General features: G+C 44.7%; 2 protein-coding genes across 2 annotated transcripts; one reads left to right on the top strand and one right to left on the bottom strand.

Annotated features, from left to right (window-relative positions):
- The first annotated feature begins 200 nt into the window (after positions 1-200).
- Positions 201-4,663, top strand: emp1 (epithelial membrane protein 1). Its single transcript, XM_030089760.1, has 5 exons — positions 201-346; positions 1,916-2,003; positions 2,599-2,701; positions 3,262-3,402; positions 3,487-4,663. Exons 2-5 carry the CDS (start codon positions 1,926-1,928, stop codon positions 3,645-3,647), a joined length of 483 nt encoding a protein of 160 aa, XP_029945620.1. The 5' UTR covers positions 201-346; positions 1,916-1,925; the 3' UTR covers positions 3,648-4,663.
- A 241-nt stretch (positions 4,664-4,904) lies between these two features.
- Positions 4,905-10,979, bottom strand: gsg1 (germ cell associated 1). The gene is made up of 5 exons (XM_030089260.1): positions 10,685-10,979; positions 7,649-7,696; positions 7,404-7,568; positions 7,207-7,318; positions 4,905-5,699 (listed from the first exon to the last, which is right to left on the bottom strand). The coding sequence occupies exons 1-5, from the start codon at positions 10,977-10,979 to the stop codon at positions 5,252-5,254; spliced, it is 1,068 nt and encodes a 355-aa protein (XP_029945120.1). The 3' UTR covers positions 4,905-5,251.
- Between the last annotated feature and the right edge of the window lie 1,693 nt (positions 10,980-12,672).

The raw sequence follows: 12,672 nt of genomic DNA, 5'->3' as shown, positions 1-12,672 counted from the left end.
GCCTTTGTGCGTGTGTGTGTGTGTGTGTGTGTGTGTGTGTGTGTGTGTTTAAAGTACATTTGAAAAGAGACCGAGAGGGTGGGACGGGCAGCAAAGAGTGCAGCAAGAGAAGGAGGAGGAGGAGGGTAGAAGACAGAATTAAAAAAAAAAAAAAAGAAAAGAGAGGCAAAGATTATGTGATCAAGCAGCCAAGAGGCTTGTCTGGGGTGTGTACTTAAAAAGAGGGCTGGGTAAAAGTGGGCGGATGGGTAGTTTCTACTGTTTGCGCTTTCAAACGCTGAGTCTGAAATTAGTATCCCTGAGAGCAGGAGGAATTAGACCTGAAGAGACAAGCAGCCAACTGACAGTAAGTCTTCTTTTACTTTATTCCTCTAAAAAACAAAAAAAAACTTTACTTTATCTATCTTTAAACTCTTCAAGATGTGTTGCTGGAGCTCCAGTCGCCGTGCAGTTTTGTGTTTTTATACTGAAGTGGCGTTTCCAGCAGTGAAGCAGTGGAGGTGAAAACAGGTGTGACCACCTCCCAGCATACCTGCTCACCTCTGCCAAGTGAAGCTGTTTTCCAGATGTCGCAGCTCCCGCAGTGTCTGTAGAGAGTTACTGGGTAGAATGTTGACTTTAGAGCTAAATTTCTGTCTTGCTTTTTTTCATTCTTGACATGAAACCTCTTTTGATCTGTGTTTATACGATGATGTGCCGAGAAAAGTGAGCATATGTTGGGGCTTTGGAGTAGATTTCAGACATTTAATCAAAGTTTGTTCAGAAAGAAACCCCTGATTTAACTTCACATTAATGATATCTTCATCTCGCTCAGAGGTTTTTCATTAAAAGTTTGATTTCGGCGACGACTGCGCTTTTTAACTCGGCGCCTCGGGCTGAAATGACTCCATCTCTTCATTAGCCGTTTGAAGAACAGTGAAAAGCGGGGAGAACATTGGTGGAGATGTGTCAGGCGGGATCACGTGTGCGCGCCGCTGCCCTCGCGCCCTCCTCTTCCTCCCCGCCGGAGATTCCGAGTTCTCTATCCGAGCGCGGTTGCGTGTGAAAAGAAAGCTGGCGAGCGTCTGTGTGCGAGGACCCAGCCCTCGACCACTCCCTCACCGTGAAGCGGAGCGGCACATTCCAGATGTGCCTCTTCCTCTGTTCACACCCAGCGCTGACCTCCAAATCTCACACATGAATGAGAGAACACGAGGTTAAATTAAATAACTTCAGGGAAAGTTTTGAGGGGAATTTTTAGAGATGTAATCGTGTGTAACAGCGGAGACGAGGCGTTCTCAAAGTTTGTTGTTAAAAAGTAATATTTCTTGAGTTTTGTGCAGAGAGGCCATCCGGCCGCGATCAGATATGGGCCAGCAAGGTGAGGGAATGGCGCGTCGTCTCTGCAGCTCTCTACAGTTATTTTAGGGAGTGGCGGGTTCCTCGCAGCACAGGAAGACAAGCCCAAACTCATCTGCCCGCGGTGAACCGGGCTCCAGCAGCGTCTGTTTGCTCAGGGAAGAACAGGTTTTGTTTCCACATCACCTCGGCGTTGAGATAAAACTCCGAGATCTCCCGCAGCGCCTCGGCGTCGAGGCTCCGGCCCGACCGTCCCGACGTTTATCTCTATTTTGGGGCGTTTTACGGGGAGCCCGTACGCCGGGACTCGGGGTAATTAGAAGCTGAGCGGCCGCGCCCTGAGCGGCTGCCAGGTTCCTGGCCTGGTTTTGGCGCTCTGAATGAGTGTGTTCACGAGGATGTGCGTGTGCGCACGCGCGCTCGGGGCTTCCTCTCTTTAAAGCCGAGCACGACGTTTGCTCCATTATTTGATGTCTTTACCTTGTTTGTTGGCCCTCTGTGTGTTTCTTGCTCAGTTAACGTGGCACAATAAACACTTCTTTTTTTCATTTTTTTTTTTTTCCTCTGCTCTCTCCAGCACCGCCATCATGCTGATTCTCCTCGCTGGCATCTTCGTCCTGCACATTTTAGCCATCATCCTCCTCCTGGTGGCTACTATTGACAATGTAAGTGAGATCATGTTGTAATTGTTGAGGTTTTAAAGCCTCTGGGTGCAGCATTGTCACCTCCTGTTACCTTTGAGAAAGGCCACACCAACAAATCCCTCACTTCCGCCGGACTTCAGCGGGTCTGATAAATGACAAGCCACTCACCTGTTTCTTTTTTTTTTTTTTTTTCATCACTGGAGGCCTTCATTCCTTCTCTGTTAGTGGTCCACTGTACTCCTCGGGCCCGCATGCTTCACATTTCTGACTGACAGATCGTCAGAAAACAGTGTCGTCTTCCTGTGACACATCAGTACATGCAGCACACACACACACACATGCATGCATGTGTAAAATATGTGAGATTCTTCCCAGAGCTGAAACAAGCACAACATATATATTAAAAAAAAGAAGAGATTTGCAGACTGCAACGCTCAAAGACAGACATACATTCCTCCATCTAATTATTATCCCTTCCCCCTAAATGCAAGTCCGAACACAGAGTGAGGCACACACTCCTGTTTAATCCTGCTCCGACTTCCACCCACTTTTTTACCTTGTTTTTTTTTTTTTGCAGTTATGAAACATGAATTGACAGATTTCCCCCTCTCCGCAGGCCTGGTGGATGACTGAAACCACGTCCACAGACGTCTGGGCCCGGTGGATTAACCAGAACGGGATCTGGAACTACACGGACCTTCCCGATCATTACCCAACAGGTAAAGCAGCAGGAGGAGAAACTACTTCCACACATTCAAAGGTTGCGAAGGGAAACAGGATGTCGCTAATGTTCCCCTGATATTTACTAAAAACACGGTTCGGTTTCTTCGCCTGGAGGGCCACATGTGTTTGCAGGCTGCAAAAACTGTGATGGGAAACTTCTACCAGCTACAGTGGTCATGAAATCCTCAGAAATACCTGATGGAGCCCTCAAACGACTGAACATCTCGCTGTAAAGCAGATCAAATCGTGTTTTCACTAAAACACCTCAATAACTTGTCTCATTATCTCTGACTTAACTGAAGCTTGAATTTTAAGTCAGTTTGAGGTGAAATGATGCAAACAACAACAAAGTAGTGCGCTTTAAAATGTTAATTCATGCAGCGCAGCAGTGGAAGTTCAAACCGAGTTTCTCAGTAACGTACCTGCTACATGACAGCAGGTTTTCACAGACACTTTCCAGGGAGTGCCTGCATGATGTTTCAGCACATTTCTGGCCACTCCTCTTCCTCCTCCCTCCCTCATCAACACGTCTTCCTCTCTTTGGCGCCCCCTGCAGAGTACCTCCAGGCGGTGCAGGCCAGCGCGGTACTAGCCTGTATATTCTCCATCCTGGGCATCTTCGTGTTCGTGGCTCAGCTCTTCACCCTCCCGAAAGGACAGAGGTTCACCATCTCGGGCGTCTTTCAGATCCTCGCCTGTGAGTATCCCTCCGTACCTGAGATTCCTAACACCCCGACCGCCGCCCGCGCGCTCTCGCTCATGACCTCTGACCTCTCCTCAGGCCTGTGCATCATGATCGCCGCCTCCATCTACACAGACCGCTTCCACCTGGACGAGGCTGACGGCTGGTATGGCCACTGCTTCATCCTGGCATGGATCGCCTTCGCTCTCACCTTCATCTCCTCCATCATTTATTTTGTCCTACGTAAGAAAACCGCGTGAGAAGGACACTTGAACTCGCGCCGGCCTCGAACCCGAATCCCCTCCCCCGGGCTGGATCTACTCTTCCAGCTTCCTTCTGGTTTTTTTTTTTTTTTTTTAGCTGAAGATGAGTTTGTGTATCAATTCGTCTGGTTTTTTTGTTTTTTTTTTGGACATCAGATTTGAGCTGTGAGCGTATTTCCAGCCGCAGATCCTCCGCTGATCCCCTCTCATACACACCGGTGTTTAACTGAGCCTGCTTTCAGATTATCGGCCTCGCCGGATTGTTTTGGTTCTTCCTGCTGTAAAAAAAACAAAAAAAAACAAAAACAAAAAAGCCGGCTCATTCAATCACATTTGAGGGCAAAGTCGGGCTGGATTTATTGAGGGCATCGAACGATTAAGAATATTTTCGTTGTTAACTGAATAAAAAGGCCTTAATGTTTATAAGATGCTATGATAAATTAAGATCTATCCCTAGTCCTGACTTACAAGACGAGTCAAATCTGTGGTCTTTTTTTTTTTTTTTCGTTTGTATGTACATTTAAACATGAATACATGAGTGTTAGATAATAAAAAAAACAACAAAAAAACAAAACAAAAAGCGGGGAAAGTTGTGATTTGAGTTCTTTTTATTTGCTTCTTTTGTTGTTGTTGTTGTTCCTGAATCTGCTCTGGTTTTATTTCCTATAATCCACCACTAAAAAAAAACAGCCAAGACTAAATCTAAGAAGACAATGATATGAACACTGTAAAGGCAGAGAGCCTGCTCAGAGATGTTTACACTAAATTATTACGCTACAGGTTTGTTTTCTTCAGAAAACATCCGGTCAGTTAACTCTTTTGATTAGAAGAATTGGTCCTTTCCGATGAGCCGCTTCCACATGGCGAAGAGGCACGAGATGTAATGTGTAAATACCGTTTGTTTCCCTCCGAGCTCCGTCTGTCTGATGCTGTTTTATTTTTGCTACCGTTATTTGCCTATATGAATGTCAATGAGAATAATTTTTACAATATTAAAACTTGATTTCCATCCACCTGCTGAAGATATGTGTGGTTCCTTTTTCAGAGTCAGGATCGCTCCAGAGCAGATGTCTAGAACTGTTTTCATTCCATTTATTTTTCCTCGACACTTTACTCTTTCTTTGGGATTTTTCTCTATTGAGATAAAACAATGGTGATTTCAGGGTTTCTGCCAAACTAGACTCAAACCAGGGTCCTTCCTGCTGTGAGGAGACGGTGCGAACCACTTTAGCTTTACGTTGACATTGTCTTTCTTAGATAAATAAATCCTTTCCAGGCTTTGAAGGTTTAAAGACAAAAAAACAACAAGATGTTTCCAGCCTTGTTCTTTGCATAGCAATGAGTTATCTGTTTTATTCTCGTTTAATGATGACATTCAACACTTCTTCACACGTTTAGAAGGAATCTAGATTGAGAATTCTTTCAAAATGCGATCGTGCAGACATGATGTTTGACGTCCCTGGTTTATATGTTGTGAGTATGGAAACTTAATTGTGATTTTTGAGCCGTTTGAGTGGATTTTACCGGAGTGATGGAGCCGCTGTGGTGGAGCGTATTAAAAGCACACGGTGGGATTAACGTGGATTTGGACTAATAATCGGTCAGAGCGGGCTGTAGTCCTCCTCCTCCCGGCGCCCCGGCGTCACCCCGCGGACGGGCGAGGCGGACGGCGAGGGCAGCGACAGGCGGTGGAACGGCGAGGCGGGCGCCGGGTGGGCCGGCGGGGAGGGGAAGGCGTCGCAGTAGGAGACTGGGAGCGACTGGGAGTGCGTGAGCCGGGGCGTGCCGGGCGGGGACCCGGCCGACGGCGGGGGCTCGTAGTAGGGCGACAGGTGGGAGATGCGGGGCGGGGGCGGCGGGCAGCCGAGGGCGACGCCTGGGATGGGAGGGGTGTAGTAGGGCGCCGGCGGCGGGAGCCCCACGAAGTTGAAGCTGCAGGGGTTGAGGTCGGAGCTGCGCCGGGGGCCCACCATCAGGACCTTCTTGGTGTAGTTGTTGAGGGTGGAGACTCCGGCCGACATGCAGACGGTGAAGGCGAACCAGGCCACGCTGAGGGACACACAGGGACACACACTGTTGACGTGTGCACATTTCAGCCACTCAGAAAAGGAAATCAGTCTTCCTAAAAACATCCACGCAGCTCACATATCTCCACAAGCCTTTTGTTTTTCCTACAAAAACCAAAAAAACTCTCAGAGTGAAAGAAAATGTCTCACTAAACCACAAGAATGCAGCTCAGGCTCGCCAAACCAGCAACCACTTTCCAGTTGTCCGCCCCTCAACAGTGTTGTCCCTGACATGGCAAAATCTCCGTCGTCGTTCCTCAAGAGTTACCAGAGTTAGAAGCACCGGCTGAACATCTAACTCCAGCCAGTTCATTCTGAGGCCTTCTGTCCAAACTGGGTGTTTGTTTTCATGATGGGAAAACCTGCTGGCTGAGGCTAAAACAGCGCAGGACTGCGCTGTTTTAGCCTCAGCCAGCAGGTTTCCCCTCATAGACGTAAATCGTATAATCAATCGCTTAGTGTTGAGACAATTACTGAGAATGACTGTATGATGTGACTTGTTATTTCTATATGAAGCTAGGGTGTCAAACATAAGGTCTGTGGGCCAAAACCAGCCTGCAAGAGGCTTCAATTCGGCCAACCAACCTGCCAAGAATAACTCAAATTGGCTTTTTGTTGAGATTGTTGAGACTGGTTGGTTTTTGTGAACATATAGACATTTTCATTATGTACACAAAGCACTACAGAAAAAAAACCCTCTAAAGTTTGAATTTAAAGATTATTATGGCTTTATTTTACTCACTCAGTATGAAATCAGGCTGTAAGTGACCCCTGACATAAACTGTGTTTCACATCACTGATATAAAGAATACTGAAATCACTTTTAAGTTCTAAAGAAGACAAAAAAACGGTTAAAATTGACACATAATTACATCCTCAATACTAAAATGCAAAATATAAGTCAATAATGAGACAAAAAAAAACAAACAAATAATTAATAATCTAAAGAGTGCTTCAGCACATTCACTGAATTCATTAGTGTAAGGCTTGTATAATGTACATAATCAAGCACATTCTCAGTGTTTTTAAGCAAAGCTGCAGTCAATAATCTCATAAAAGCAATGAGTTGATGCTTTTCTTACAAACTGAGCCCCAGCAGTGACACCATGGAAGGAACGGGCTGAGTCAAAGTGATTGTTATGGAAAGTGCTTGTTCGATCCAGACGATCACACGAGAAAAGAAATGTTATTCTCATGCCGTCACTCCCAACGTGGAAAAAGAGACTCAACAACTAAATGAAGCTTCATCCTTATAAATGGATCAGCGACGTGGAATCCACCACTGGCTTCACAAACACAATGAAAACGGTTTGTCTGCAAAGTTTTGCCCAAATTTGACAGGAAACAGATGGCTTTGGACCTGTGTGCAGTTTGATTTTGACTTATTTAGTGAGGGGAACAATGCATAGTTGAAAGGCAGGTTTTTTTTTTTTTTTTTTTTTTTGGGACTCTGTTTGCAATCATTCTTAATTTCCGATGTCTGAACTTACTAGAAAGCCCAGGAGTATCCGAAGCTGTGAGGTTTGAAGTCTTCCGGCCCCATCGAGGCGGTGGTCTGAAACACCTGCATGTACATCATGTGTCCCACCATCCCGAGCAGACCTGAGCAGACCACCAAGATCAGGGGGGGGGCGGGGATTAAAACCGGTTCGGATCATACCAAGTCCAATTTCGAGTAAAGGCGCACCTCCAAGTACTGTGAAGACGGCCGCGAAAGCGTTGAGCAGCTGGCCCCAGCGCTGCGTGGACGGACACCAGGCCCGGATGCACAGCTGCACGGACAGCAGCGTGCAGCTGATCAGCAGCAGCCCGATGTACACCAGCTCCAGAGACAGACACAGCCACATCATGGCTGCAGGGGGGGGGGGGCGGCTGAGTGAGGGTTTCACACACGGAGAACATACGAGGAGACGACAGGAGAGGCTGCCTTACCTTTCTCAGATCCTGGAGTCAGGTGGTAGAATCCTCGACATTTCTCCTCTGAAAAAAAACAAAAAACAAGAGAAATTCAGTTATTGTGGTAAACAGCATGAAGTTGGAAAGCAAAACTGACTGAAATCACTTTCTGAATTCTGCTATTACAAGAAATGCTGCAAAAAAAATAACACACATCTCAATAATTAGCACAGCCATGTTTTCCCACATCACAGCATTTCCATCAGTTAGTTAGTTGACAAACCGATGATACCAGTAAATGGTTTGTCCGGTTGTTTTTGTAAACACCTCAGCAGGTGAGTAAGTGACCATTACAGCGACAGCTTCCCACTCCGCGCTCTCTCTGGACAGAAGGCAGCTCTGTGTTTATTCAAAAGCCCACTGCTCTGTGCTCGTTATTCATCTGTGTAGTTAATGATCTCCACCGTCTCGGTGATGTGTGAATACCGGCCCCAGGAAGCGTTTGCATGAGTGGGTTTATAGGCTCCGCTATCAAGGAGATTTTTGGGATTTGTGCACATCTGGTAGAAGCTGCAGGAAAATATTACCAGTACCATAAATTCTAACTTTCGTCTTAGTTTTTTTTTTTTTTTTTTCTTCATTTTGAAAGTTTTTCTTTCTTTTCATTCCACGCATTGATTTCAACATGAAAGCATTTTGTTTTCGACCACAAAATGTGCTCATTAAAAACCAAACAACCTGTTTCTGCAGCGTCTCCGCGGCTTGTTTACCAGCCGTAAACAAAGGTGGCTTCACAGCGCAAGAAAGAGAGGAGGAAACATTCGGAAAAGCAAAAGCAAATGAGGAAAACATCTTCGCCAGTTCCACCACGTGTGCAGCACAACATTGGAAAATGAGAAAACATGACCAGTGTCAAGTGAGTGAGAACACTTCGCTGCGTGTACTTGTGTTTTTGCCATTTGTATTGTATTAGGCTGTAGTTTATAGGGTTAGCTTTGGAGCTATTTAGTCCCTCCAGGATCTCTTCTCTAAACTACTGTGGTCAAAAACACGTCATTTTATCGTCGGAAACTGCAGAAGCCGACAAAAAACCCGCAGGTCCAAGGAAAAATGGGATTATTTTTAACATGCTGCAGTCTAAAAATGAGCCATGTAATCACCAGTTAGGACTGAATCACTAAAGGAGCTGCGAATGTTTTAAGAACATCTTCTTCTTCATTTTTAGCTTCATTTAATGACGTTTACAGAAGTCAGATGCTGTTGGCAGAGCAGGCCGTCTGCCAATCCAGAGGTCAGTGGTTTAAGCTTTGTGTCTGCCTGTGCATGTGGTACAACGGTGCAGCCATACTGAGTTCAAGGTTCGATCGCTATATACTAAAGAAAATAACTCATTAAATGTAAATGAAACAGAAAATTCACATCTTGTTCAGATTAGTGGTGCTAAATCTGAGTCCACAGTTATGTTCCATATGATTAATTACAAAACGCTGAGTGGTTTACTTAATTGACCGTATAGTAAGCAGATATTTTTGGCCGCACTTCAATCTCATTCAAAGTCAATCCTCAAATCAGCTGCAAATCAGCTGCAAATGAGACGGCGGAAACACCAGCCCATGTTTGCGAATCCTATTAACCTTTCTCTCTCTGGGTTATAATCCATAATTGAGTCATGCTGTTGGAGTCTAAATCTCTGCGAGCTGAACCCACACTGCTGATAATCCTCTTTGTGCTGAGCGCCAGCCCGAGCATCCTCGCACAATCGCACTCATACCAATGCAAAGCAAACACACCTGGGACCTCCGTTTGTATCGGCGCCTTGGATTTTCTTCCCGTGACCTGTTTCATTATGATGTGGGGCCAGTGTTACAGTTTTGATGTGCTGTGTTTTTTTTTTTTTCTTTCTTTTTTCTGCATCTGAGCCGATCCTCATCTCACCTATGGGAATATCCTCTACCACACACACACTGAAATCAGTAAGCAGAGACCGGCATGGTTTCATATTCCCTCTCAATTGCACCCGCAGAATTTGAATTCAATCAATTTTTTTCATTTTGAAAGATTTTTAAGGAAGTTTTCTCAATTACTGTTCTTCACTCATCATTTTTTTAGGATCATTGATGAAAATGGTGAGAAACTGACCAACATGATTCACTGACCTAATATTATGATGGATTGGGATGCTGGCTGTATTTTGAATTTAAATTCCCTCAAAATATAGCCTCTGCATATAGTCTATATATATAATATATGCATGTTTTACACCAAAAGCAGTCTTTAAACATCTATTTCCTTTGGACGCTTGTCATATTTGTCTGCTGTTAGTTTCTGGCACTCTTCCACTGTGTTGCATTCAAGCTTACTGTATCTTACAGGGGATCCTTTATTCAGAGGCATATTTCAACTCTTCCTGATTTATTTCTAGTATTTCTATGAGGTGCTTTTTTTAAAAAATGTGTTGTTGGATGGAGTTGTGATACCTGCAGAAGCCTCACAATATGATGATGCCTCCACCATGCTCATCATCGGACAGGCTTTATGTTTCTATACAGCCATCCGTTCATCTCCATTACACAAACTGATTCCCAAAGATAGATTGGATTAAATCTGTCCATTCAACATAATCCCAGTCCGACTGAGTCTTATCTGGGGTTAACTAGGCTCTATCACACAATAATGTTGTTTTTAGTGTGAGTTTTGTATTGACAGCTGATGAAGGGCGTGCTTCAAAGACAAAAAAGAAGTTAAAATGGAATCTACTATTATTATATCTTTCTATCATCATCCTAAGTGCTTTTGAGACCATCGGTGATCACCGTTTAGATCTGTAGAGTTTTTCTAGCATCATTTGTTACCGGATGGTTCAGATCTTTCAGAATTGAAAAGTATATTAACTGTGTACATTGAAGAATTTCAGATTTAAGAATAAAAATGTTCAGTGTGGTCGACAAAATTAATCAAATATGTTCAGAGGCGCCTGTTTCTCAAGACTTTCAAAATTCCTTTGCAGCCGTGGATATTAGTACACCTGTCCTGATTCAGTCTTTAAAAGTCCTGCTTCCTCCATCCTCTTACCCCACTCATCCGTGTGGATGTTCTCCTCACAGATCATGAAGAGGCCGGTGTGAAACGCTGGGAAGACGAAGCGGTCGTCCCCGGTCTCCCAGAAGAACTGGATGTTGGAGGAGTTGGACATCCCGGGAACCGGGATGCAGTTGGACTGCTTGGTGGGCGAGCAGAGCGGCTTGGGTATCTTCTGCCTGCCTTCGCACCAGTAGGACGACAGGAGAGCCACGGTGCTCAGGAGCAGAGACACCACCGTCTGGATGAAGGACAGGCGAGGAGAACGCACCTGCTCCAGGAACGCCATCGCGCATGGATCCGACCAGAGTTCGGGGCTGGTGGAAGGATTGGAAGGATGGAGGCAGACATACAGAATGAAGCAATGGGAAGTACGCAAACATTACGACCACTGAAAGCTGAAGTTTGATGAGATTGTAGATGAGGTCAAAGTAGTGGAATAAAAGTTTTGTATACTTTAGGCCCTGTTTAAATTCTAGTGATCTGCTAGAAACAATATAGTTTCTGTTTGTTTGCTTAGGTTTCCCATGAAGTGGTTATTTGGAGTGCTGAGTCCTCACTAAATAAAATATGATCCTATAGAGTCATGATAAACATGTCTGAGTGTTAGAGTAAATAATTCAAAAGTCAAAAACTGTGGTAGAATACAGAAAAAAACCCTTGTAATAAAGTCTGCAAACAAAAGTCATGGGGGGCCAGTTGAAAAAATGTTTCTCATCACAATAACATCTCGACTCATGGCTGAGCTGGTTTGCACCATATTAACATTATTAAGCAACTTACATGTTTGTAAGTACACACATCTGGAAAGAAGTTCCTGTGAAATTCATAGATTGTTGAAAATATTTTATTCGCTGACCCGGCAGGTCAACATTGTCTAAGAGAGGTTAACAGCAGCACCTGACATCCTGAATCTTTTCTTTAGTATTGAACTACCTACTGAACTACTGTATGATTTTCAATACTTAAATAAAGTATACAAATATCACAAATACATTTACAATGGTCAGGATGTCGATCCGCTGACCGGGGTCACAGCAGTTTTGTGCTGAAAAGAGGGACCTGTGGTGCATTTCAAAAAGGAAAAACTACGTAGTAATCAGCATATGATGAACGTCCAACACTGGAGCCATTAAGTGAAGCAATTCACAGTCCATCTACTTGACTTGAGGTGCAACTTTCACTCTTACATCCCACTAAAAATATCTCCATCATGTTATTAGTTTCCAAGGAGAAGCAGCTCTGCCCAATTGCCTGAGATGATTAGTGAGGCGTTTGAAGGCGTGGGAGAGCCAGCGGTTTTACATTACTAATCACATTTAGAGAATGGAAAGACTGTGACAGAAAATCACACACTAACTGGTAATCGGTGGGAAGCCAGACGGCTAAATAAGGAGAAAATAGGTGAAAATTGTCACCATGGAGTCTCTCAGGGTGACAGATCCTCCAACTAATACATCAGAGCACTTTATGTCAGCCACTGAATTACATTTAAATGAAAAAAAAAGGGTAGGGAGAAAAAAAAAGTAGTACTCACCAGCTCCAGCCTGTTTTACTTTGTCCTCGGTATCTTCATCAAGCGAGGGAGGAAGGTGAGAGAAGGAAGGAGACGTGAATGTGCTCTCGTTCACTCTCCATCAGATACTGAGGGTGACGGAGGTTTCTGGCCGTCACACTGACCTCTGCGAGCAGCGTGACCGTCAGTCTTTATGATCCGACCCCAGCAGTCAGACACAACTGTGAGCGCACACACACACACAAACACACACACACACACAAACACACACTTCTTTAATCCATCCTTATAAATCCCAAACAGACAACTCTCTTCCATCTGTTTTCATTTTGATTCTTAGCCTCATTTTGTTCCGTTTCATTCACCTTCCCCCCCTCTCCTCCGCCGGTCCCCCCCCCCCCCCCCCTCTCTCAATACTTCTCCATCCTGTAAAAACATTTAGAGGCGCTTTGATGTGAAAATCAAC

This window comes from Salarias fasciatus, chromosome 4, assembly GCF_902148845.1.
Source record: "Salarias fasciatus chromosome 4, fSalaFa1.1, whole genome shotgun sequence".
Lineage (NCBI taxonomy): Eukaryota > Metazoa > Chordata > Actinopteri > Blenniiformes > Blenniidae > Salarias > Salarias fasciatus.
Note: the sequence above shows the minus strand (reverse complement) of the source record. Positions and strands in the feature narration are given on the sequence as shown.

Excerpts from the sequence above, each read along its gene's own strand:
- emp1 (XM_030089760.1), top strand. The coding sequence starts at position 1,926 with ATGCTGATTCTCCTCGCTGGCATCTTCGTCCTGCACATTTTAGCCATC. Across the intron at positions 2,004-2,598 it reads TGGTGGCTACTATTGACAAT|GCCTGGTGGATGACTGAAAC; the intron begins GTAAGTGAGATC and ends CCCTCTCCGCAG. Across the intron at positions 2,702-3,261 it reads TCCCGATCATTACCCAACAG|AGTACCTCCAGGCGGTGCAG; the intron begins GTAAAGCAGCAG and ends CGCCCCCTGCAG.
- gsg1 (XM_030089260.1), bottom strand. The coding sequence starts at position 10,979 with ATGGCGTTCCTGGAGCAGGTGCGTTCTCCTCGCCTGTCCTTCATCCAG. Across the intron at positions 7,697-10,684 it reads CATCCACACGGATGAGTGGG|AGGAGAAATGTCGAGGATTC; the intron begins GTAAGAGGATGG and ends GTTTTTTTTCAG. Across the intron at positions 7,319-7,403 it reads CGTCTTCACAGTACTTGGAG|GTCTGCTCGGGATGGTGGGA; the intron begins GTGCGCCTTTAC and ends TGGTCTGCTCAG.